This window comes from Zonotrichia albicollis, chromosome 20 (assembly GCF_047830755.1).
Source record: "Zonotrichia albicollis isolate bZonAlb1 chromosome 20, bZonAlb1.hap1, whole genome shotgun sequence".
Classification (NCBI taxonomy): domain Eukaryota; kingdom Metazoa; phylum Chordata; class Aves; order Passeriformes; family Passerellidae; genus Zonotrichia; species Zonotrichia albicollis.
Genome location: NC_133838.1, coordinates 2,119,559 through 2,147,037, shown reverse-complemented (window position 1 = coordinate 2,147,037; position 27,479 = coordinate 2,119,559). Strand labels below are relative to the sequence as shown.

The 27,479-nt window shown below is 46.3% G+C and overlaps 1 protein-coding gene across 1 annotated transcript in view; it reads right to left on the bottom strand.

Moving 5' to 3' along the window:
- LOC141731336 (uncharacterized) overlaps positions 1-27,479 on the bottom strand; it is a 126,220-nt gene that overhangs the window by 76,254 nt on the left and 22,487 nt on the right. The window contains exon 4 of the mRNA XM_074555955.1: positions 5,365-6,117. Within this exon, the coding sequence (XP_074412056.1) occupies positions 5,365-6,117 (753 nt within the window). The remainder of the gene's footprint in view (positions 1-5,364; positions 6,118-27,479) is intronic.

Below are 27,479 nucleotides of genomic sequence, written 5' to 3'. Positions count from 1 at the left end.
GGAGGAAGTCTATGCCCAAAATACATGGGGCCTCTGGGCCAGTCACAATAGGATGCTTCTTCCACTCATTCCCAGTCAGGCTCACATCAGCTTCCACCAAAGTGAAATCCTGGGATCCCCCTGTCACACCAGCAATAGAAACAGACTCTGTCTCCACATGTCTCGATGGGATTAATGTGCATTGCACAGCAGTATCGACCAAAGCTTTGTACTCTTGTGGTTCCGTGCCAGGCCAACGAATCCACTCAGACCAGAAAACACGGTTTTCCCTGGCCTCTACCTGGCTAGAGGCGGGGCCCCTCTAAGCCTTCTTATCTTTCTTTCCCTGGGCATATGTCTTGGATGTTCCTTCAAGGGGATCGGACATGTCATCATCATCATCATACCTGGCAGTTCGGCTATGGGCAACTGGAGCTGCTTTCCTTCTGGTGGCTTCCTTCAGTTCATGCACCCGTTGTGCCAGAGCAGCAGTAGATTTTCCATCCCATTTCTTCATGTTTTCTCCACAATCACGCAGGTAGAACCACAGCTCAGCTCGTGGGGTGTACCTTCTCTTGCCATCGGGGTAACATCTGTGTTGGCTACCAGAACCTCTGATCTGTACTGCTGAGATTTGGAGAAGGTCTTCTTTAATCTCCTCTCTGAACTTCTTATGATTCTCCTCTATCTTGTCCTCTAATTTCTGCAGACATGTTTCTACTGCTGCAATTCTGGCATGTGTTGGGCCATGCACAGCATCTACATATGCTCAGAGCTTCATTGCCATATCCAGCACAGTCTCATCCCTCTCATCCCACTTCATTATGGCTAAGGCAGAAGCATATTCATGTGGCACAAGTCGTACAAGTTTCCGCCACATCACAGACGTGCATGGTACCAAGTCTGGGTTCCTAGTTGTTACATCATCTGAGAAGATAATCTTTGCCACTGCCATTTCTCTCAGGTGTTGGATCCCTTGCTTTATGGTCTTCCACTGGGTTTGTTGCATATAGAGATCATCTGCACAGGTATCTTTGTGCTACATTTTCCAAGACCCGTGCCCAGAGACTGTGTGGAGTAGTCCCCGTCATCATTCCTTGGTCGATGACAGGATCCTGTGACAGGGATCCCAAATACCTTGCTTCAGTGCCATCCAGAATTGTAGCCTCACCTGCAGCATCCCAGAGACGGACCAGCCAACTAATTATGGATTCATCAGGTCATTAGGTGTAATCCTTCTGTAGGCCACAAAGGTCCTTCAGAGAAAAGGACTCAATATTGGCTTCTGATCTTGCGCCTGCTAGTTTGACTCCTGATTTTATGTCAGGAGGCATTGAGGGTCCTTCTCCTGCTGCATCATCATCATCATCATCATCCACTGGTTGATCGGTCTTGTCCATGCATTTCCCACTTCTAGTGCTGGTAGCAACAGCCATTGGTTGAGGCTTATTGTCTGGTTTAGCTGCTGGCTTTGAACCTGGGCTGTTGGCTGTAGCCTGACTGGGATAGCTGATTTATCTCCCTGCCCCCCTGCCTCTGTCTGCTACCTGACAGTATCTAACAGAGTGGGATAAGCATAGGCCAGGGCCCAGCTTATTGCAATGAGCCTTTTCTCTTTAGAATGATCATGGCACTTTGTTTTTAGGTATTTCCCCACCTCAGCTGGGTTCTGAATTTGTTCCCGTGGAAAATCCCAGTCTACAGGATCAGAATATTCCTTCAGGGTTTAGCCTGTATTTTCCCATTCTCCACACCACTTAGGATTTTTCACGCCTGCATCTGCTTCTGGGACAAGGGTCTCACCAACTCCTCTGGATATCTCAGCCCTCATTCTAGAGAAGCTGCAGACCATATAGAGGAAGCTTGATTAAATACCAGATTAAATACCAGAAAGATGGTCTCTTTAACATTCAGGGGAAACTGAACATTCTCAAAAAGTGGCATAACAGATTCAAAGGAGAAGAAGGAAAGGAAAGGCTGGAAAGCCTCATTCCCTGCTCCTCCTCTAACAAACTGGGTGCAATTACTAATAAATTCCCAAAACATACTACTGGAACTGGGATGCAGGGTAGGACGAAGAAACCATAAACCATAAATATCATAAACAGACTCCAGTATCTTTGTAAATGCCCTATAAATCATTATCACCAAGGCCTGCACAACAGCTATTCCAATCCGTGCCGCACTACCATAAAAATTATGGGTTATGGACAATAATCCTAGTGACCAGAAAGGTATTGAAACCTCAAAAAGCTCTAGAGACCAGAACCACGTGAAGGCCTCCACCCCAAGAGACATTAGGAATTCAAGCAACATGGCTACTGACTGCTTTAACTCACTAGAGAGTGAGCACAACCAACATACAATCAATAGAGCTTTTTTCCACCTTCTTGAGCCATGCATTGGGCACCAATAGATGTATTTGTCCTGGTTCAGAGCAAATTTGGAAGAGAATCCCAAAGGGGCTCCAGTAGCAAAGCAGATTAAATCAGCCCCTTCCCCCAACCGGTCCTGGAGAAAATACCTCCTTGGAGAAAGGTGGAAAAACCTGTTTATTAAACAATAAAACCCCTTGCCGCTCCAAAAGAGATGACTGAGAAACTGAGAAAGTCCCCTCCCTGGGTTGCAGCTCAGCTCACTAAGTCTCTGATCAGTCCCTCTGGTGCTGGAAATGTCGCAGGCCAGGCCTGGCCCAGTGGCCACAGATGTAGCTGCTGGTGCTCTTCTGGTGTTCAGTCCAGAGCAGGTTTGAACAGCTCCAAAGAAAAGGGGAAAAAACCCACAGTCCAGGGAACTTCTTTGTCTCCTTTGCCTCAGCTAGCTAAACTAACTAAAAGCAAAAGAGAGCTCTGTCCCGCTGTCTGTCCATCCACAGACAACACAGTCCAGAGCAGGAATGTGGAGAAGTGAGTGCAGTGTCTGAAAAAAACCTGCCTCTTCTTCTCTCCCCCTTCACTCTCTGGAACAAGTCTTAAAGGTGTACAACTTATTATTCAGCATAAACAGAATGAGACAATTGGGGATAAAAGCATCATTTAGTCAACCCACGACACCCACCCATTACTTACTTTTTTCTTACTTTCCCAAGCTTGCTGACAAACTTGCTGAGTCCTGATGACTCTTCTTCTTGTATCTCTTTCAAGGATATACCAACCCAATTTCTGAATATGTCCATTATTCATTGTTTGTGCATGTGTCCATTGTCCATTAGTACAAGCAGGCTGGATTGTGCTTTGGCTGAATATGGGCATTGTCTAACAAAAACTCCTCAATCTGCAAAAACTCTCAATATGTAACCATACTGAGATGACTGGAACCACACAGGAACAACCAGGACCATGCTGAGGAGAACTGGGACCACACTGCAGGTAACTGGCAGTGAGTGAGACCATGCTGGGAGGGACTGGGATCATATGGGGAGTGACTGGGACTATACCAGGGACAACTGAGTTCAATTGGGACCATACTGGGAGTGTCTGTAACCATAGGGGAGTGATGGAAGCACACTGGGAACAGCTGGGCCCATGCTAGGACCAACTGGGATGACTCTGAGAGGGACTGGAATGATGGAGGGATTGACTGGGAGCAACTGGAATGATGCTGAAAGCAACTGGGAAGAAGTGGGAGTGACTGAGAACAAGCTGGAAGCAACTGGGATAAACTAGGAGAGACAGGGAGACACTAGGATCATACTGGAGGCTACTGGGGTCATGCTGGCATTGACAGGGAGCAACTGGGATAACACTGGGGGCACTGAAATCGTACTGGGAGTGTCTGAGAGCAACTGGAATTAGACTGCAAGTGACTGGGATCATACTGGGAGTGGCTACAATCATACTGGGATCAGAGTGGGTGTGATTGGACCCTGACTGGGGGTTACTGGGAGTTACCAGGCCCATGCTGGGAGCCAACAGAATTAGAGGAACTGGGAGCAACTGGGATAAAACAGGGGGCAAGTGAACCACCCTAAGGTAACTGGGAGTGCCTGGCAATGACTATGAGAATGTTCAGGGCAACTGGGATATACTGGGAGTGTCTGAGCCCATATGGGTGGTGACTGGGACCGGACTAGGAGCCACTGGGAATGTGCTGGGGGAACTGGAAACACGCTGGGGGCAAGTGGGAAGGACTAGGGACCTGGTGGGAGAGACTGGGATCATACTGGGAGTGCCTAGGACTATGCTAGGGACAACTGGGAGAACTGGGAACACACTAGATGAAATTGGGAAGAACTGGGACTGTGCTGGGATCAAATTGCATCATCATAGGGAATGACTGGGAGGGACTGGGCTCATACTGGGAGCAGCCACTGCTGGCCCTGGGACCCTCCAAAAACACCTCCTGGGGAACCCGGATGTCCCCCCGAGGGCCATCTGTGGCTCGGCTTTGGAGCCCTGCCAGCTCCAAACTTCCCCTGAAAAAAATCCCAAACCCAGGCACCCCCCAGCAGGTTTGGGCCGAGCTCCCCCTTCCCCGGGCACCTGCAGGATGGGGGGTGATGCTCCCAGGGCTGCGGCGACTCCAGGGTTCCCTCTCCCCTTCTCCAGCTGCTTCTGCTGCCGCTCAGCCTCTTCCTCCTCCTCCTCCCCTGTTCCCGAAGGTCGAACCGTGAGGGGAAAGGGGACAGGGAAAGGGTGGAACCATGAGGGGAAAAGGGGCAGGGAAAGGGCGGAACCGTGAGGAGAAAGGGGACAGGGAAAGGGTGGAACCATGAGGGGAAAGGGGGCAGGGAAAGGGCGGGAACCCTGAGGGAAAAGGGGCAGGCTCAGGCCAAGGGCGGCAACTGTGAGGGGGCACTCCTTGATGCGGCGCTCTGCAAACAGAACTGCAACGGACTGAACATGAACGGGAGAGAAAGCAGTAAGTCTGAGAGTTTTATTTGCTATCAAATACATCCCACACACCCTGCCCCACACAATCCCCGTCCAATCGCTCCTACGCTCCCATCCCATCCTATCGCTCCCAAATTGGGATCCCATTTCTCCCATCTCCTTCCAACCCCATCTCACCCTGGTACCTGTGGAATGGAGTCAGTTTGGCATAGGATTGAGATTTTGAGGTGGGAACAAGCAATTTGAGGTAGGATTGAGCCCTTTTGTGTTAAGATTGACCTGTTTTCAGTATGATTTGAGTGGTTTTGAGGTGAAAGATTGATCCCTCTTCACTTTTGGACTGCAAAGAGATGGAAAAGACAAGAAAATTAAGGCCAAACCAAAAGAATAAGAAGCCAGGTGTGTTCCCAACATGGATCACAGGGAAAGTGGGTCACCAGGGCTGTGCCCCAAGTGCCTCCTCCAGTGGGGGATGGAGCTGGAGCAGAGCACGAAGCTCTTCCTGCACTCAGGGCACTAGCAGGGCTTCCCTTATCGGTGGCTGTATTGGTGTCGGGTCAAATGAGAGCTCTGTGAGAAGCTCTTCCCACATTCTCTACACTTGTAGGGTCTCTCCCCTGTGTGGATGCGCCGGTGGGTGATGAGTTGGCAGTTGTACTTAAATCCCTTCCCACACTCAGGGCAGAAGAGGGCCCTCTCCTCTGTGTGACTCAGATTGTGCAGGAGGAGATGGGAGTTGAACCGAAATCTATTCCCACACTCGGAACACTCGTAAGGCCTCTCCCTAGTGTGGATCTTTTGGTGCCTGATCAGGGTGTCATGGTCCCTAAAGCTCTTCCCACATTCCCCATACTCGTAGGGTCGTTCCCCAGTGTGGATCCTCTGGTGCTTGATCAGGTCAGAGCTCCCGCTGAAGCTCTTCCCACACTCCCCACACTCATGGGGCTGTTCCCCAGTGTGGGTTCTCTGGTGGCTGATCAGGCTGGAGCTCTGCCTGAAGCTCTGTCCACACTCCCTACACTCGTAGGGCCTCTCCCCAGTGTGGGTCCTCTGGTGGCTGGTCAGGTGGGAGCTCCGGCTGAAGCTCATCCCACACTCCCCACACTCGAACGGCCGTTCCCCAGTGTGGGTCCTCTGGTGCTCGATGAGCTTATAGTTCCACCTGAAGCTCTTCCCACACTCCACACATGTGTGGGGCTTCTCCCCATCATGGAGCTGTTCATGGAGCACCAGCTCAGAGCTCTGGCTTGATCTCTGGCCGCCTTCCCAGCCCAGGCTGGCTCTTTCCTCCTCAGATCCCTGCCAGCTGCATTTGCAGCCCCTCCTCGTGCGGCATCTCCGGGGCTTTTCCTCCCCGTTGGCTTCCTGCGCCATGGAGCCGCTCAAAATGGCTTCTTCCACCAGGTTCTGCTGCGGGCATTTGTTCCCCCTGCTCTCCATGCTCAGCTCCTGCTCTGGGGGAGGAAGGACAAGGACAGGATGGGATTTGCATCTGTGCCACAGGCAAGGGCAAGGAGATCCCCCCAGGGCTGTGCTGCAGCCAGGGCCATACTGGGCTGGGCTACGGAGCAGCACAGAGGGGAAAGGGGCACTGACTTCCTCCTCACCTGCTTCAGTGTCCCAGGGCATCTTCCTCACAGACTCCCAGGGGTTGGCAATGGGAAATCCTGGTTTGGGGAAAACAAGGGATGAGCATATTGAGTTTGAAGGTCCCTCTGCCCAAGTCCATCTCTACCAGTCACCGGCCATCTGTACTTCACGAAAACCTTCCAAACACCCAGATTCAGCCCTGGAAAAGCCTCCCAGGAGTTCCCTGTCCCTGGTCCCTCCCCTTGGGTGTTCAAGGGTTCCCCCCTGTCCCAGCTGCAGGGGGTCACACTTAGATTGGGGGTCCCCCTTCTCCTCGGTGCCCGCCCTGCCAAGGCTGCTGGCAGTCCCAGCGATCCCAAAAGCTCCCCCCTCTTCGCTCTCCCCATTTCGGGATGCCGGGGCTGTTTGGGCTCCCGGGCTCCCTTCTCCCCTCATTCTCTGCTCGGGGCTGCAGCGGCTCCAAGGAGTCCCCCCTGCCCCTCTCCAGGCTCTTGAGGCTCCCGCCCATGGCGGCGCTCCCCCCTCTCTGGGCTCCCCACTTTGGGCTCCTGCGGCACACAGGGCTCTGCTCCTCCAGGCTGCCTCTGCCGGCAGCCGCCACCGGCACCCCCTGATGTCCCCCCGAGGGGCCTTTTCCGCTCAGCCTTGGACTGCTTCATTCTCCAAACATCCCCAAAAAACCCAACTGGGAGCAACTGGGAGTGTCTGGGAACATGCTGGAGGGAACTGGGCTATACTGGGACATACTGGGAGGGTGTAATGGGAGGGACTGGAACAAATGAGGGTGAAAGAGAGCAACTGGAACCATGTGGAGCACAACTGGCTCTTACTGGCAGGGACTGGGAGCACAGTGGGGCCATCTTTGGATCATACTGGAAGGGACTGGACTAATATAAGAAAACCCTCAAAAACTCCAGAGATACACCAAAAATCCCAGTGGAACTCACCAAAATTTTATAAAACTCCCAAAAATTTCAATAAATTCCCCCCCAAAACCCCCACAACCCCAACAAAACACCCCAAATCCAAAACCCCCCAAATCAACAAAACCCCCCAAAATCACATAAGCAGCTCTAAACCCAATAATTCTCCCAAAAACCCCCAATAATTCCCCCCAAATTCCTAACAAAATCCCCCAAAGCCCAAAAAAGCCACCCTGAAATTCTCAAACAGCCTCGCAAAACCCCAAAATCCCCACAAATCCCCCCAGAACCTGCCAGACTCAGTGGGGCTGTCCTGGATCAGGGGGCACCGGCCGGTGGAACAGCAGCCACTTCAGGGGGCCCTCAGAGCTTTTTGGGGAGGGGGCACCATGGGAGACCCTCCAAAAACGGGGGGGGGGGGAGGAACCCCTGCTGTGCCCCCTCCCCCTGAAACCCCCAGACCTTGGTTCAGGGTGGGCCTGGGACCCCCCGGGACCCCCAATTCTCCCCCGAGACCTCTCCAGGAACCCCAAACCCCCCAGAGTCCCCCAGGATTGGCCTAGAATCACCCTGGATCCCCAAACCCTCCCCAAGACCCCCAAAACTCCCCAGGACTCTCAGACCCCCCATTTCCCTCCAAAATTCACCCCAGAGCTACCTGAAACCCCCCTGTGAAAAATGCATGTATTTTATGATTGGCTTTTTGCAAATATTAAAATGAATATTATATGTGTTGTGTAAGAAAGAAATGCTGTATTAATTCTCTTAAGTACTGTGTTAAATATAGTTTTAGGTTATAAAAATTGTTAAAACAGAAACTATGCTATGTAAGATGCTTTGTTTAACAGAAAGGGCTTGCAGCGAGATAGCAGCCACAGGACACCTAAATCTTTCAGAGAAAGGGAATTTATTGCCTTCTTATCAGAAGAAATGAACTTCTTCCCACCTTGGAGGCGCTGTTAGGATTAGAAGGAAGAAGCTGACACTGACCAGACAGAATCCTGTGTTTGAATGGAATTTATGCATCATGTATGAAGTGTATGAATATGCAACGGGCTATTGTTCTTAATGGTTAGTCCTTTGTTAGCAGGGGTCTTTTTCGGGCTCGTGATGCCCAGAAAAAGGTACCCGGACGTCCATAATTCTTTGTTTTTATTATCTCGTATTGTCCTAATTCAATTTGTCCAAATTGTTATTACTCTAATTGTGTTACTATTTTTATAACCATATTTTTTACTTTTAAATTTTGAAAACAACCGATTGGCGTTCTTCACAATTTGGTAGCAGAGGATGGTTGCTAACACCTCGCTGCCTGTGCTTTAGGAGAGTCAGAGTGGGGAAGGCACGCCCTGCCCTATTTGGCAGCCTCGCTTTGTTTCCCCTGAAGTGACCGACAGACGCAGGTTACGATCTGTGGACAAAAGGAGGCAATATAACAGAGAGAAGGAAAAAAAAGGCTCCCTACAACTGCGGTAATTGGTCCCCTAAGTGTAGTAGTGCGCACGAAGAACCCGGGAAGGAAAAAGGATTGGTAAGTATTTCTCGGGCGGGGGGCAGGTACAGGGAGGGGATGAATGTGTGTGAATGAGAGGCAGGCTGGTTGTCCCAGACCTGCCAAGTGAGTGAGGAGTCTCGTTTTCCTCTTTTCGCGAGAAAAACGGCCAGTAAAGAGACAAAGCGAGTGATAAGAGAGTGAAAGAACCCCCCGGGGTGACTGGGACTGGGTCTCAGGGAGGGGTTGGACCCCTCGGAGGTAGGGAGCAAGGTTTCCTCACCCAATCCACTAGGAAACGGGACAGGAGGGGCCCCTAAAACCTGCTGGGTTGAGGGATTTATATTCTAAGAGCATCCAAGAGCAGGGTTGAGCAGAATTCTGTCGGAGTGAGGATATGCCCAAGAACACTCACGGTGGGACAACACAACTAGATTGAGGGATTAAAATTTTACCCAACAGCATCCGGGGTTGGACAACACAGCTAGACTGAGGGAAAAATTTTTGCCCAACAAGATCCAGGGTTGAACAACACAGCCAGATTGAGGGATAAAAAATGCCCAAGAACATCCAGGGTTGGACAACACAGCAAAACAAATTAAATGCCCAAGAGCATCTGTAGTTGTACCACACCGCTGGGTTGAGGGACAGAAAATGCCCAAGAGCATCTGGGGTTGGACAACACAGCTGAATTTAGGGAAAAATACCCAAGAGCATCTGGGGTTGGACAACATGGCAGGACTGAGGGAAAAATTGCCCCAGAGCATTTTGGCTTGGATAACACAGCTGGGTTGAGGGATATCCAATAGCACTGAGACTGGCCAGTAACACCTAAACTTGTAATAGGTGATGTGAAAGTAAAAGGTACCTTATTGTTGTTTTGTGGTGTGTGAGAGTGAGACCCACACAAAGTCAGCCTCAACTTCCCAGGCAGGTGGGAAGGGGGAGGCAGTGGAAAGAGGAGTGAGTGACCTGCACACCAGGCTGTAGCTCCCGGGTAGGTGGGGGCTTCTGGGCCGAAGAGGAGTGAGTGACCTGCGAACCAAGCTGGCGTTCCCTGGGTGTGTGAGGGGCCGTAGCTGAAGAGTGTGAAGGACATGCAGACAGCCTCACAGGGGAACGGACGCCAGAGGCAGCAGAGTCAGGCCCTTCTCGGGGGCCTGGTGACACTGAGACCTGGAGGTCAACCCCAGAGCGAAAGAGGGGGCCACAAGGACCTGTGATTTTCTAGCAATAAGGATCCACTTTCTGTCTTGAGAGTGTGAAGGAATATGTGAAAGTGAATGAGAAATAAAAGTGAGTGAATGTAGATGAATGAAAGTATAGGTAATGTCGATTGTGCATTTTAAGCCTTACCATATCTCCTTGGAGGGAGGTGGATTGTATTGACAAGCAGTGTGAGAAAAAGGGGGTTTTTTGGGTGTAAGTAGTTGAAAGAAAAGTGGTATTTAAGTTGTTAGTAAAAAGTTGTCGTGGGGTGACAGCCTTCTGCCTTTATCCCCATATCGTGTGTTGTGTCTGGCAGCTGTGCCTTCCACCCCCCCCCCCCGCCCATCTTGCTGTGGCCGGATGGGGAAGAGGGGGGGGGGTGTGGGGTGTGCCCAGGCACTTTTGCTTTGGGCTTTTGCTGCTTGGCTTGGCTAGCCGCTTGCTTGCTTGCTTGCTTGCTTGCTTGCTTTCTGCTTTTTTTTTGCGCTGGTTTTTTTCTTTTTTTCCCTTTTCTTTTGTTCTCTCTTTCTTACCCTCCCCTGAAGATACTGGACCGGCTCCAGATCTGGCCTGAGAGCTCCAGGACACCCGAAGCCTGCGACAGAAGCTTGGCGCCCTCACAACACAGTCTGGTCCCTTTTCTTTTCTTGTGTTGGGGAGTGTTCTTTTTGTTATTTGTAAATAAATAGGTTTTGTTTTCCACTTTGCTCCTCCGAGGAATTCCTTCCCGAACCTGGTGTTGGAGGAGGGGTGGTTGGAGGTTTGTTTTGTTTTGGGGGGGGCTCCCTTTTTGAGATTTCCCCCTAATTTGTCCTAAACTAGGACAAAAGTGAAAAACGGAAGCAGGGGACGAATAGATAGAAAATTGAAAAATGAGACGGAAATACAGTAAGGTGGATACAGGAAAAGAAAAGCAGAAAAAATTACCAACAGAAATACCCCAAGACAGCCCTTTGGGAGTTATGTTAACAAACAGAAATACAACTCCTTGCAAAATACAGGGTATGCAGAAGTTGATGAGAAAAAACATGCAAACTTGTGAATTATATACTTAAAAAGAGCATTAGAAAATTTAACACAAAAGAAAGGAGTTATATATTGATTCAAGGGATGCCTTTAGAGTAGCACATGCCTCAAGAAAAATTTAAAAAGGGAGATTACTTAATTAAAGATGAAAAAGATTAGTACATGAGAAACTTATTTTCGAGGTTTTAGAGGCATTAAAATTACCTAAGAGAGATAGCAATAGTACATATTAAAGGACACAAAAAGGTAAAGACCCAGAAATAAGAAGAAATAATTGGCAGATCAAGAAGCTAAAGATGCAGCAGAAAATAGAGCTGAAAGAGCTAATATTAACTCCAAATGAAGAAAAATTGGAAATTCCAAAGTTTAGAGAAGCAAAAAAAAAAATTAAAAAATTAAAATTAAAACAAGATAGGTGGCGAACAAGATAAATCGGGGAAATAGAAACATCTTGATGGAAGACAATTAGATAATAAAACACTTACTAGGGAATAGCAGAGGACATGTATCAAAAAGCCCGGTGGGATACTCAGGCTTTGTGTGATCATTTTTTTAAGGCACTATGGGTGCACTGAGACTTTTAGAGTAGAAAAACAAGTACCTGAAATATGTATAATTTGCCAAAAGATAAATAAAAGGGTGATGAGAAAAACAATATGAGAAGGTCGTGAGTTAGCTCGTCGACCATTTCAAAGTATCCAAGCAGAAGTTTAGATTTGTTAAGCTCTGGATTTATTTGTAAAAACCGTTTAATCCAGAAGAAAAATAGTATACCACATGCTGGGGAGGGGGGAGGCTGTAGGAAAATAACATTTTTGAAAGGCAATAAAAGCAAAACGGGGAAAGTACAAAGCTGAGAACAAAATTACCTCATCCATTGCCGTTCGTTCCCCCACTCGTTCGCAGCTGCACCCCCCCAGCCCCTGCGCCGGCTCCGGCACAGTCCGTGTGTCCCAGTCCGTGTGTCCCAGTCCCGGCCGCCTGGCCCGCGGCCGCTCCGCAGTTCGTGCAGGGGGTGGGGATCTGTCCTGCCGTGTGCACCGTGGTTACCGCGCTCACCGCACCGAAGGAGGGTCCCGTCTGTCCCATCCCCGGCTGCCCTGACTCTGTCGGCTCCCGCCGCTGCAGCCGCGGTCAGTCGGCTGCTCTGCCTCTGCCCGACCAGCCACCGTGAGCCATGCGGGAGCTATCCACGCTCCAGCTCGGTCTGCACCGGAACAGCCCCTCGGGCGATCCCGGCTGCACACCCCGCCTTTGGAGCACCGAGACTCTGAGTCACGCCGAGTCGCCCTGTCCTGCCCCGAGCTCCGTTCCCTTGGTAACCACAGCTCCGGCTGCTCAGAGAAACTCTAAAGGAATCACCTTATCGAAACACTAAAAGTTCAGTTAGAAGAAAGCCCTCTCCTGATTCTTCCTAAATATACAGGAGAAAGGCTATAGAAGATAAAAATACAGAAAGAATGGGATAAAGGGATTGGTCTATTTCCATTAAGAGAGGTTCTCATAGGAGGGGACGGATCAGAGTTTGTAAATGCTCCTTTGACTTCGTCTGAAGTCTGAAATTTTAAGAAATAAATAAAAGAGATATTTGGAGAATCCCATAGACATAGCTGAACAATTAGACCAATTTTTAGGTCCAAACATTTATACTTGAGAAGAGATGTGGTTGGTAATTAAAATAATATTTTTCTCAAGAAAAATGCAATTAGAGTAACTGAAATAAAAGCTTAAGAAAAAGATAATCCGCAAGGACCCCCAGAGAAGACAAAATGCCAACTGTGCCTCCTGAGTGGGGTTAAAATAATGAGGAGGGTAGTAAATACATGAATAGTTATCGTAATTACATAACCAAGAGCATGAATGAGACAGCATATCAAAGGCGAAATGTGAAAACAAAAGGTTTTTGAGGGACAGCTTTTAGAGGGGAAAGAAGAAACTCCAACTAAATAGATAAACAAACTGGAGAGAAAAAGGGAAATGGTCCTAAGTAAGCAGAAGATCTGAAAATCTTTAAAGAAATGGGCACATAAAAAAAAAAAGTCATAGGCTCTAATTTTTTGGGGGGGACAAATACCATCTGGAGCCTGTGATAACTTTAAAAGTGGGTCCCCGAGAAGAAGAATTAGAATTTGTAATAGACACAGGGGGAGAGAGAACCTGCCTGTTAAACGTTCCAAAAGGTTATAGTGTGAGCAAATATATAGTGAAAGTAACAGGGGCAAAAAGAGAAAGTTTTACATTTCTAGTCATTAAAGATGTGGTAATTGAGGGAAGAAACTAAAATTTAGATGGGAGATGTGTTATTGGTCCCAGGGGCAGGTAGCAATTTATTGGGAAGAGTCTTACAAGTGCAATTAAGAATAAGAGATATCAGAAAATAGGAAAATGATAGCTAGAGTTTTGAAATTACGCCAAGAGGATGAAGGAAAAAAAAATCAACAAAAAAGTTTAGGCTGGAGAAGGAAATAGGGGAGGATTAAATATCGACCCCATAAAGGTTACAGTTGAGAGAGAAGAAAGAGAGAAGTTGAAGTAGAGAGGTAGTTAGGAAAATCTGAGATGTTAGAATGTGAAGTGATGACATCTTGGTGCTAGAAGAGAGCAGAAGTGTGAATGAAGGTTTTTTGCATGAAAGGCAGGGAAGTGTCTTAACACATGGTTGTTAAGAGGTTATTCAATGCCACACTGGGGTCCAGAAAGGCCTTAGCAGAACAGGCCCTGCTTGAAGGGAAAAGAGGGTAGGTTGACGAGAAAGAAAAAGAATGTCAGGAGCACCTGGGCACACCAAGTTTGGGGTTGTCAAGGTTGGGAGGTGTCTGAGCGCTCCCTACGAGCGACGGGGTCTCGGGGGCTGCGGCAGGGACCGATCCATGGAGGTGCCCCGGGCGGTGCTGCAGCAGAGGACACAGGTTTGCGGCCAGGAGCGGGCTGGCTCCGGGGCGGAACTGCCGGGGGGGCTCCCAGACTGTCGGGGTCCCGAGCCCAGGATGGCAGCGTGGGCCCCGTAAGGGGGCCGAAAGAGAGAGAGAGAGAGATAGAGGGCAAAAGAGACCCAAGGCAATCCCCAGGGTCCCCATGCCCGTGGCTGCTCTCCCCTGCTCCGGCCCTGCAGCCAAGGGGCAGCACCGGGGGAAGGGCAAAGAACAGCACTGATAGCAAGGCCGTGAAGAGATGGGGAGGGGGGACTAGCACTAAAAGATAAAAATCAAAGCAAAGATTGATGACTCTCCAAACCTCACAAAGCGGTTTGTTTTTCTTAAGCAAGAAGTTTTTTGGTTTTTTTCTTTTGTGTGTTTTGTTTGCTGTTAACGAGAAGGTTTTTTTTTCCTGAAGAAGAAGAGGCTGCTGTAGAGAAAGCTTTTAGCTAAACCCAGAAAGTTTGGAAGAAAAGCAAATGGTAAAAGTTAATGCAGTATTATCTTTCTTTTATTACTATGCTATTAAGAAGTCCTTTCCAGGTACTACTGAAGAAACAATCAGAATCACGGAAAGAGGGTGGATTCATGCCAGCAGAATCAAAGGATTTGTGAAGAAACCTGAGGAATGGACTATCACATTTAAACCGACTGATACCGAACTGACTTTCCAATGGGGACTGAGTGGTAATTGTTTAGAAAAACTCAAATGATCTAAGAAATGTACAAAGAATAACACTGAATTAAGAAATAAGATAACACTTATATCACTGGTTTTGAGCACTGCCTGAATAAAACATCTCCTTTGGGGAGGAATACTTCAGATAGATGGATCAAGACTGGTTTTGTATTCTGACCTTAGCCTGGGAATCGTACAGGGGAGAAGGGGAATTACCATTTCCATCAGTAAACTTTATTTGGTTCATTCCAATACTGGATATGCTAGCTGGATTATAAGTGCTGGAATTGTGAGAGTAATGAGTATTGTGGTTCACAAAATTTATGCTCTTATTGCCAAAAGTGTTAAAGTAATAACTTGTTTTTGTGGATGGGAATCATTAGTGCTTGTTGAATGAAAGATACCTGAGGAACAGTAGGAGACCACAGTTAAAGGGTGTCAAAAACAATTTGCCTGGAAATTAGTTAGGAGAAAGTGACAAGGAAATAGAGGGCAAGACCAGATTGGCCTCTATATTTTGCCACCAAGAAGATCAAATACACCTGCTGTGGGTTGCAGCCTCACAGGCATGGGAGGTGGGAGTATAAGCCGTACTGGATCTCTGTTATTCCTGTTTCTGGCACTCATTTGTCGTCTTTTCCTTTTCGGGATACCAGCAAGATTGTGTCAAAAATGCTACAGAAAGTATCACATGGAAAGAAACCAAAGTTCCTCTTTTATTACACACACCCATGTCAACAGCCACTGTTATAACCCATCCAAATTAAGAACCTGTAGGCAAAAGGGAGTAAATTATTGGACTACAAGAAACTTAGGAAAAAGTGGTAATAGATTTGGAATTGAATGTCCAAAAGTAGAGAGATGGATTTGTTTTAAATTTAATCTTGAAGATACGGTTCAAGATTTAGTAAAAAAATAAATAATAAACGAAAAGGTAAAACCAGCACAGCAATCTAACTCTATATTGACTCCAAATCATCTGTTGAATCGTATTACAAGACGCCAAGCAGTTACAGAAATGGTAGCAAATAAGGCTGCCCAAGCATTAGAGTTAATATCAAGTCAGCTAAGTCAAACAAAAACTGTAGGGTATCAGAATAGGTTGGCTTTGGACTATTTATTGGCCGAAGAAGGAGGTGTTTGTGGAAAGTTCAATATATCAGATTGTTGAAAATTGATGACCACGGAAAAATCATTCTAGAAAAAGCAAAGGAAATCAAAGAAGAAAAATATATATATACATAAAATAACCCAGGTACCAGTCCAAAAATGAGAAAACAATGTTAAAACCTAGCTGGTGAGGTAATGTATTAGAAGAAATGAAGATCTTTCATTTTATGTGTTACAACTGTTTATATATATATTTTTTCCTTTTGTAATCCCCTGTTTTATTTTGCCAGCATAGTCCAGAAGATGCAAGTAGATAAGAAATATTGCTCAAGCCAAATGATTTACAAAGAATAAGAGTGGGGATTGTGAAAAATGCCTGTATTTTACGATTGGCTTTTTGCAAATATTAAAATGAATATTATATGTGTTGTGTTAGAAAGTAATGCTGTATTAATTTTCTTAAGTACTGTGTTGCTGTGGTGTGTTCTTAAGTTTGTTAGTTTGCTCCCCCCATTTTCTGTATTAAATTTCCCAGGACCCTGTCAGTTAGGTTGCTATGGAAATGAAACTGCTCCTCCCCTGGTTTCTCTTATAAAGTGAAAGTGCCTCCTCCTTGAGCTCAGTCAATCACCCCTTTTCTCCTCCCAGGTTTCGAGAATTTTCTTTTCTCTGGAAGTTATGGTTAGCTGTAGCCCCGGAGCCCCTCCTATGATTTATAACAGTTGGTTACTTTAGTATATCAGTTATGTTTCGTACCTCCAAATATGTATTTCTATTGGATAGCCGGGTTTCCCTGCCTTCTTCCCCCCTTTTCCCTTAAAACCCTCTCCTGCCCCCTGTTCGGGGCCATTTGCTGGGTGTTTCCCCTCCTTGTTGGTTCTTCTGTAATAAACCGACAGTTTACCCCCAGCAAGTGGTCGCCTCCTAATTCGTCTCTCACCGCGCTGCTCCGAGCTATCCCCCAGCTCAGCCCGAGGCCAAGATGCCGAGGGGGGCTGCTTTCTGATGCGCAGGGGCCCTGGCCTTCGCCCCTCACCAGATAGCCGGATTCCAGGGCTGTGGACGCCCCCGCTGTATTTAACTGTGTTAAATATAGTTTTAGGCTATAAAAAATGTTAAAACAGAAACGATGCTATGTAAGATGCTTTGTTTAACAGAAAGGGCTTGCAGCGAGATAGCAGCCACAGGACACCTAAATCTTTCAGAGAAAGGGAATTTATTGCCTTCTTATCAGAAGAAATTAATTTCTTCCCACCTTGGAGGCGCTGTTAGGATTAGAAGGAAGAAGTTGACAATGACCAGACAGAATCCTGTGTTTGAATGGAATTTATGCATCATGTATGAAGTGTATGAATATGCAACGGGCTACGGTTCCTAATGGTTAATCCTTTCTTAGCAGGGGTCCTTTTTCGGGCTCATCATGCCCAGAAAAGGTACCCAGACGTCTGTAATTCTTTGTTTTTATTATCTCATATTGTCTTAATTCAATTTGTTCAAATTGTTATTGCTCTAATTGTGTTACTATTTTTATAACCATCGTATTACTACTAAACTTTTAAATTTTTAAAAACAAGTGATTGGCGTTTTTCACACACACATAACTATAAATCTACAAAACTTCTCTTAACATATATTTAATATTCACTCTTTAATTGTGAGAGACAACCATCCATCTCATTATTCATCTACAGCATCATTTTCTAATGTTGTTGACTTTCTCAGCTTCTTTGTCAGTTAATCACAGTTAATACTTGTGATTTTATAACAGAATGTTCTTGTATGGGATTTTGCAAGATTCTGTCATCAGATTTCTGTTTTGTTCTTGGATTTCTTAGTGCTGGGTCAGAACTGAATGCAGCATTTTGGGAGGGAAGCTTTCAGCTTCACTGGGGCCAGGACCCATGGGGCTCTGAGGGGTTCCTGGTGTGAGAATCCCCAGTCACTTGTGTTAAAATTTTAAAAGTTCAATAGTAAAAAAATGGTTATAAAATAGTAATAAAAATTAGAGCAATAAGAATTTGGACAGAGTTAAGACAATAAAGACAATAAAAAGCAAAGAATTACTGACATTTGGATGCTTTCCTCTTGAAAGCATGGCATGCTAACAAAGCATTAACCCTTAAAAGCAACAGCCTGTTGCATATTAAAATATCTCATACATGATGCAAACATTCCTTTCAAACTAAGGATTTTTCTGTTTATTGTCAACTTCTCCCCCTTCATTTGTAAATCACGGTTTGGCTCCACGGAGTCTGAAAGGAGGTAGAAAAGCCTGGTTCTTCCTGATAAGGAGGCAATAATTCTTCTCTCTGGGATTTTGGGTGTCTTGTTGCTGTTATTTCTGTGCAAAGAATTTCTTTATTATCTTATCCATTCTTTGAGCCAGTTAAAAGTATCTTACATGGCATGGTTTCTATTTTAATATTATGTTGTAGCCTAAAACTATATTTACCACACTACTTAAAAAATACAGTACTACTAATTAATACAATATAACATGTATATTATTCCTTCTAAAAAAGTGAACAGCCAATCATGTAATATGTATTTTTCAGGCACGGAGCTATTCTTGTTGCTATTACTTTTAATATTTTTTTTTAAATTAAAATAATTTATTTTTAAATAATTAGCAGCAACCCTTCCATGCCTGTTCACAGCCAGGTCCAGGGTGAAAGGAGGTGGAAGTTGGTGCAAAGCAGCTGTAACAGGATCCAGTGGACAAGTCTCATGTCACAGACTGTGAGGCAGGGCCCAGGTGGCCACTGAGACAAAGGGCTGGGGCTGAAGGGGATGGGCAGAGTTGTCCATCCCATGTTGAGGAGCTGTTTTTCCACTGGGCATGGTCTCCTTAGCATACCCTGGATCAGTGCCAGTTGCACAGTGCTGTTATCACCTCTTCAGAGTGGGCTCTGCAGCCTTCATCTCCAGCCCTCAACCCTCTCTAATGAGCTGTACAACGGCTGAAGACTTGACAAAGGGGAAGGTTGTAAGAGCCTAAATGAGAGATGTGGGACTCCAGGTGGCTCTTCAAAATGCAGTTTATTGTATACAAACTGCAGTTTATTCCATCCCAGAGGTTACAGCAGTCCAGGGTTGTGGGTGACAGAGCCTGTGCCTACAGCTGTCAGCTCCAGCTGCACACAAGACTGGACACCCTTTAATTTTGGTTACAATGTATTATATACTTTTCTTTGCTGAGCATAAAGATTTCTTTCACTAACTGGAGAGCTTAATTGGATAATCCTTAAATGATGAAATACATAACAGACTTAAAGAGCGCTATGAAGCCAAGTGTCATTATTTTATCCTGTGATATGGTGTGAGTATTGAAATTTCAGATTTTAGGGTGCAGGTAAAATTACAGGACTCTCCCAGGGAGCCTGTATTCCTTTATTTGCAGTATATGAATAATTTAATACTGCACAACCAATCTATACCTTAACTTTTACCTATAGCCTAACTACTATGTCGTATCATATGATATTATAACTACTATATCAATAATATCATATCATATCATATCATACCATATCATATATCATATCATAATGATACCTATATCATGACTATTATAATTACCATATTCATGGTACTATTCTCCAATCACTAAAAGTTAGTACTTTACAGTTAAAGCTAGAAGTTGTTTTTCAGTTTCCTTGCAATGGAAAATTCTGAGACCTTTTTTCTACTTGCCTCATGTCTTGTTTGCCTGTGGTATCCTTCTGCTCGGTAAAAACATCTTCTTGTTTGAGGTGGGTTTATCCTTTGCTCTAAGCCATAAGAACCCCTTCTAACTAACACACCCTTTGCCTCCTTGGTTATCCAGTGAGACTGGCTCAGCAATTCTTTTCTTCTCTATCAAAACTTGCTTCCATCTCTATTCCATTCTCAGGTTCTACATTCAGAGATCTTTCTGCCAAGCACACATATCATTGTCAAACTTTCATCCTTCCCAAGAGGGAGCCTGTGGTGTTGTGAGGTTTCCAGGACGAGGTGAGAGAGAAGAATTTCACTCCATGTTCTCAGAAGGCTGATTATATTATATTATATTATATTATATTATATTATATTATATTATATTATATTATATTATATTATATTATATTACATTACATTACATTACATTACATTATACTAAAACTATGCTAAAGAAAAAGGAAGGCGAAATCAGAAGGCTAGAAAGGAATGAATAATAAAAACCCGTGACTCCACAGAGAGTCCAACACAGCTGGCTGTGATTGGTCATTAAGAAAACACAATTCACATGGAACCAATGGAAGACTCATCTACCACATTCCAAAGCAGCAGAACACAAGGAGAAGCAGTGAGATAATTATTATTTACATTTTTCTCTGAGGCTTCTCAACTTCCCAGGAGAAGAAATCCTGGCTGTGAAAAATGCATGTATTTTATGATTGGCTTTTCGCAAATATTCAAATGAGTATTATATGTGTTGTGTTAGAAAGTAATGCTCTATTAATTACCTTTAGTAGTGTGTTAAATATAGTTTTAGGTTATAAAAATTGTTAAAATAGAAACTATGCTATGTAGGATTCTTTTTCTTAGAAAGGACTCACAGCAAGACAGCAGCCACAGGACACCCTAAATCTTTCAGAGAAAAAGAATTTATTGCCTGCTTATCAGAAGAAACTAACTTCTTCCCACCTCTAAGGCGCTGTTAGGATTCAGAGGAAGATGTTGGGGAGGGCCAGACAAAATCCTGTGTTTGAATGGAATTTACGCCTCATGTATGAAGTGTATGAATATGCAACAGGTCATTGCTTTTAAGGTTAATCCTTTCTTAACGTGTGTTTTTTTGGGCTTGTGCGGCCCAGAAAAAGGTACCCGGACGTCTGTAACTCTTTGTCTCTATTGTCTCATATTGTACTAAGTCAAATTGTCCAAATTATTATTACCCGAATTGTATTACTATTTTTAAAAGCATTATATTACTATGCAACTTTTAAAATTTTAAAAACAATTGATTGGCGTTTTTCACATTGGTAAAGGGATTTTTCAGAAAACATCGCAGTGACAGTGTCCCAGCTGCAGGATCTGCTTCCCATCAGCCCTGAGCCCAGCCTGGTGCTGAACAAAGGGGCTGGACCAGGGTCATCCCCTGATGGGGGCTGTGCACACCCTCTGCTGAAATAAACAGGGCCAGGAGACTTCTTCTCCTTTTTAATGCCTTTATTAAAAGTGATCAGCTCAGGACTGGGCAGCTCGGCGCGGATGCAGTCCCATCACCTCTCCCAGGGCGATTCAGATGAGGAGAGCTGGGGAATCACGTGCTCGTGGGAGCCTTTAGGGCGTGGTGTTCCCGCCCGATGTTAATTTGGACCGAGTCTCGCTTCCTCCCAGACCTGGCCCGGGGGCTCTTGAGCACAGGGTGAGGATCAACGAAGGTTTCCAGCGTCTCTGCAGGCTCAGCACTTGGCTCCTCACATCCAGACATCACTCCAGTCTCTCAACTCTTATTTGGCTTGTTGTTTTTGGGGTTTTCTCCGTGCGTTTGGAGTAGGGGGTCCCACACAGCATGCTGGTCCTGGAGTCACTTTGCATAACCCCCCCCACCCTCTCAGGTGTCTGCGCTGTTCTGGGAAAAGTACAACTTAGCCTCGGGCAAGGCTCTGCCAATACAAAAGGAGCGATTAGCCACAACGACGCGTGATTAGAAAAACAAAACACGCAGAACTTGGTAGCGACACTGATCTGGCTGCCTTTTTGTAACTTTTTCTCACAAAAAAAATTAACAGAATTTTTGTTCATAACATCTGCCCCCTCCCCAAATTCCCTCTGGGGAGCAGGAGCTGCGGCAAGAGAGCCCTGTGAGGAGGGCCAAGGGGGTGACACCAGCATGAGGGGACACACACAGCCCCTGGGGACCCCTCCTCACCTTCTCCTGGAGCACCAGGAGGATGAATCCCAACATGGAGCCACAGAGCCCTGGCAGCATCTTGGGGGGTGGGATCTGGTGGCTGCTTTGGGAGGTCAAATCTGCCCTAAAACCCCTCCCAGACCCCCAAACCACCCCACAGCTCCTGGCCAGGACTCCCCCAAAGCACTCTGTCTGTGGTGGTGTTTGAGGGTCCACAGTGTTATGAACAAAAATTCGGTTAATATTTTTTTGTGAGAAAAAGTTACAAAAAGGCAGCCAGATCTCTGTCCCTGCCAAGGTTCTGTGTGTCTTGTTATTGTAATCACGGGTCATTGTAGCTTATCGCCCCTTTTGTATTAGTAAAAGCCCTGGGCTAAGGCGAGGTAATGGCCCTTCCCCGAGGCTAAGGTGTTCTTTTCCTAGCATATTGAAGACACCTGAGAGGGTGGGGGGGGTTATGCAAAGTGACTCCAAGACCAGCATGCTGTGTGGGACCCCGACTCCAAACCCACGGAGAAAACCCCAAAAACAACGAGCCACCCAAGAGCTGAGAAACTGGAGTGATGACTAGACGTGAGGAGCCGAGTGCTGAGCCTGCAGAGATGCGGAGTCCCTCTCGCCCTGACCATGGGAGTTGTCCCGACGCCGGGACTGGGCGGGACAGAGCCAGGGAAACCAACATCTGACGGGGACACCACGCCCTAAAGGCTCCCACAAGGACCGGATCCCCCGGCTCTGCTCCTAGTGGACAGAGCTGCACATATTCTCCTTCTTTGAGTCGCCCTGGGAGACACAACAGGGACTGCAGCCCTGCCGAGCTGCCCCATCCTGAGCTGATCACTTTTAATAAAGGTATTAAAAAGGAGAAGAAGTCTCCTGGCCCTGTTTATTTCAGCGGGGGGCACTCGTCCGGGATAGCCACGCCGCAAGAAGACTCAAGACTGGCCATCTTGGAACTTCAGGACAGCTGGCTACCAGGACCAGAGGGATCGGCTCAGGATCAGCGACGCAGAGGAGCACCGGAGCACCGGACTGGTGAGAAAGCCGGTGGCGGGAGCGGGAGACGTGCGCATGTGTGTGTGAGTGAGACGAAGGCCGGTAGCCGGACCTTCGAAGTGAGAGCGGACCCCTTATTACCGCGTTTCCGGACTCCTGCAAAGGGGCCGGCCGGAAACAGGGGAAAGCGAGTGGAATTAGCATGACTGAGCCGTCTCTCAAGGGGGAATAAAGGCCCCCCCTGCTCCGGGCGTGTGGAGGGAATATTTGTATGAGTGGCACGCACCTGGTCGTGACAGAGGGAAGTCAGGCAGATTTGTAAGTCCCGAGAAGGATTCGGGTAGCATTTGTAAGTCTCGAGAAGGATTCGCGTAAGATTTGTTAGTCCCGAGAAGGATTCGGGTAGCTCACAAGCCCTGCAGGCAAAAGTAAGTCCTGACACAGGAGTCAGGCACAAACCCCAGCGAAGGAGGCTGTGGTTTGCTTTTAAGTCCTGATACAGTGAAGCCTAAAAATTGGCGGGTTAGGCAAACTAAAAATCAGGCAGTTGTTTTTCCTGACTGAGGGAGTCAGGCGTGACCCGGATTCTTAGGCCGAGGCTTCGTGTGTTCAAGTCCCGATAGATGTAAGACCTGACGTGGGGAAAAGTTGGGCAATGAAGAGATCGGGCAGGTGTTTCAGTATAAAGTCCTGAGCATCAGGCAGAAATTTGAAGTTCAGTGGAGGAGGCTGAACCTCCTCAAAGAAGGTTTTTTTTGAAATTACCGGTCAGTAAAGGCACCTTTCAGACTTTTTACTGTTAAGACCTGTAAAAAGGGTGTAATAGTAAAAAGACCATTAAGAGACTGAGGTATATACCTCCCAATAGTCCCTTAGGAGAACTGTTAGTAAAATGGGATTCTATAGAGGCCATGGAGGGATTAGATATAGTGAAAATGATCCATTATTGTATGGAAGTGTGGCCGGAATTAGAGTTGCAAGGAGGATGGCCTTGGTGTGGGACAAAGGATAAGTGGATGTGCCAACAATTAAATAATTATCTGACAGCTCCAGGGGATACTGATCCTGAGCAATTATTGTATGTAGCTTGCTGGTAAAAGAGCGCTGTTGGGGATGAAGGAGTGCGAATTTGTAAGGTACAGAAGAAGAAAGAGGGGAATGAAGGAGGGGATGATAGGATAGTAAAAGATGGGATCCCCTGGATTATTTGCCTCCTTCTGCCCCTCCACCTTATAACCCTCTTCTTCAAGCACCTCAAATGGCAGGTCCAGTTCTTCCCCCGTCTGCCATCTCATTACCACCTGCTCAAACTCCTCCTTCTACCTCTTCAGCTTCCGCTATGATAAACCCAGTATCTCCTCCAATAACCAGTCCCTCACAACCCCCTTCAGCTCCTCCAGTTCCTTCTGTATCACCACAAGTGCCTACTCCACTTGCTGCATTCTCCACCCCTTCTCCAGCTCCACTTAATATTCACTCAGGCTCTTCTCCCCCTCCTATTGCTGTCCCTTTACCTCCTCCTAGTTGGGGCACAAATGCCTCCTCCCCCGATAAACAGCTATCAGCAAATACATCTGCTGATGGGCAGAACGTTCAGGGTAACCCGGATATCCCTCAAAGTGGTTTAGCATCTGAAGATGGGTTGTACTGTAGCACCAGATCCAAGACCTCCAAGGCGGAGAGACTCTTTCCCCTCAGAGAGGTTCCTATGTGAGGAGTAGCGGGAGGTGTTGGCTTTGTGAATGCTCCCCTAACTGCTTCTGAGGTGAGAGGATTCAAGAAAGAGTTGGGGCATTTAGTTGAGGACCCAGTGGGCATAGCCAACCAAGTGGATCAATTTCTAGGTCCAAATATCTACACTTGGGGGGAGATGAATTCCATCCTGAGTTTATTATTTTCCCCAGAAGAGGTCCAGATGATTAGGGTGGCTGGCATAAGAATTTGGGAGAAAGAGAACCGTCCAGGACCCCAGGTGCCATCAGGTGAACAGAAATTGCCACTAAAGGATCCCAGCTGGAACCCTAACCAGGAGGAGGGGAGGAAGGCCATGATGGAATATAGGTATTTGATAATACAGGGGATCAAAGAGTAAGCTCCCAAAGGAACTAATACCCAATTGGCATTTGAGGGTACACAGGAGAAAGATGAATCTCCTGCTGCCTGGCTTAATCGCCTAAGGCGGAACTTCCAGTTGTACTCTAGAATAGACCCAGACACCCTAGAAGGTCAAATGCTACTAAAAGTCCAATTTGTTACCAAATCTTGGCCTGATATAAGGATAAAATTGGAAAAGATGGAAGATTGGCAAGAGAAGGACATTAATGAGTTATTAAGAGAGGCATTGAAGGTGTATTTAAGGAGGGAGGAAGGTAAAGCAAAGGCCAAGGCTAAGATCGTGGTTGCTGTAGCTAGAGAAAGGGCAGGGTGGGCGGGTCCACCACCAGGAGGAGGCAAGCATAAGCCTCTTGTACTGTCAGGGGCAAGAGGGATGGAGAGACCTCAAGTCCCTTTGAGAGAACGACATTGCTATTACTGTGGAGAGCCAGGACACGTCAGGAGGTTTTGTAGAAAGCTCAGTCTCGATGCGGCAATAGCCAGGGAACAGGATAATTTAGAAAAGATCCTTAGAGGTGACGATTAGAGGGTCAGGGGCTTTACACTTTAGGGGACCTGATGCAACATCTAGAAGAGCCCTTGGTAAACTTTGAGATGGGACCCCTAAATGAAGAATTAGAATTTTTGGTTGATATAGGAGCAGATAAGTCCTGTCTCAACAAAGTAACATCTGAAGTTAGACAAAAAACCAGCTACGTAGAAAGGATATCCAATATCACCAAAACTGGCCAGTAAGACTAAACTTGTAATAAGTGGTGTGAAAGTGAAAGGTACCTTATTGTTGTCTTGTTGTGTGTGAGAGAGTGAGTCACAAAGTCAGCCTCAACTTCCTGGGAAGGTGGGAAGGGGGCAGTGGGAGTGTATGTGTGTGTGTGTGTGTGTGTGTGTGTGTGTGTGTGACTTGCAAACCAGACTAGTGCTCCCCAGATGAGTGAGGGAGCCATAGCTGTAAGAGCTTTAGTTACACGCAGGCAGCCTCACAGGTGAATGTGCACCAGAGGCAACCAGAGTCAGGGCCCTTCCTAGAGGCCCAGAGATACTGAGACCTGTGGGCCAACCCCAAGGTGAAGGGGGGGCTATAGGGACCCAAGATTTTCTAGCAATAAGTTTGTGTCTTAAATGTGTGAAGGAATGTGTGAAAGTGAATGAGAAATGAGAGAGTGAATATAAACGAGTTAGAACAGAGGTAATGTAGATTGTGCATTACAAGTTTTACCACCTCTCCTTAGAGGGAAGTGTATTGTGTAGAAGAATGGTGTAAGGAAAAAAAAAAATTAAGTGTAAGGGGTTGAAAGAAGTATTTAAGCTGTAAGTGAAAGTACGAAACAGAAGCAAGAGATAAATAAATAAGGTCTTGAAAAACAGAACAGAAAACCAGTGAATTAAATACACAGAAAAATAGGAGAATAAAAGTACTTTGGGAGTTAAGTTAGCTGAGAAATACAACTCCTTGCAAAATACAGAGTATGTAGAAGTTGATGAGAGAAACATACAGGCTATGGAAAAAGAGAAATTACCAATAACATTAAACAGAGAAACTGAGTTTTGATAAAATCATTAAATAGCAGACCATTAATGCCTGTGTTTGAAAGCCCATTTCAGGTACTCTTCATTACAAATTTGACTGTGCAGGCCAAAAGGAAAAAGGTTGGACTCATATCACTCTCACCCCCTGGCATTGGACCAGGATTCAACATCAGGTTTTTTTCCCTCTGGCATTCTGGCATTGGACCGGACTGCACCCCATTCTCCCTCTGGCATTGGACCAGGATTCAACATCAGATTTTTTTCCCTCTGGCATTGGACCAGACTCCACCCCTTTCTCCTTCTGGCATTGGGCCAGACTCCCAGTTTTTCCCTCTGGCATTGGGCCAGAGTCCATACCACTCACCTCCGGGAACTGGATAAGGATTCATCCACATCACAAATTAATTCACCTGAGTATAGTGTGATAAAAGGACCAAAGAATTTAAAGTTGACTCTCAGAAGGAAGAGTCAAAAAGACTGAACTGTATGGGAAAAACTGGTATCAGGGTTTTATATTGCTTAAAATGTTTCAAGACTGTTTTGTGTAAACTATGTTGGTAAAAAGTTTAAGACTGTAAATAAGTAATTCTGGTTTAAATTCTCCAATTTATTTTTAAAGACTCCAGGTTAATCCTCTACAGAACACTCCCCTGGGGGGGGGGGGGGAACTAAAATTGGTAGGGAACAGACCAAGAGAGGTTTAACCAGAGAAGCGGGTAGAAGGGACTCTAAAGAGCTTGGAAGCTTCTCCTCAGTAAAATTCCCCAAGAGGCAAGGCCGGGTGGGCAGGCTGTGCAAGATGACCCATACCGGACTCTTGGGAAGGGTAGTACTGATAGCTCTAATTGCTGGTGTTGCTCTGGGAAGCCCAGCTGAGCTGTGCAGTGAATGCTACCAACCCCTCTATGAGGAGGAAGTGAGCTCCTTGTCGAGAGTCCACATCAGTTTTAACCCTGATTGTGTTAACCCCTCCCAATTGGTCCTTTATCACTAAAATAACAGAGTGTATTGGATAGCATACAATACTGCCACTTTTAGGCAGCCACTCCTAGGAGAGTGCCCTATAGGGGAAGCCTGGTTGTGCTTGGAATGTGATGCTGCTGAAACAAGCTCAGCAGATCTAGGAAAAAGCAAAGAAATGGTGAAAACGGAAGAAAAATTGTTTGTTACAAGTATTTATATGAGTATACTGGAAAAGAGATAAACCC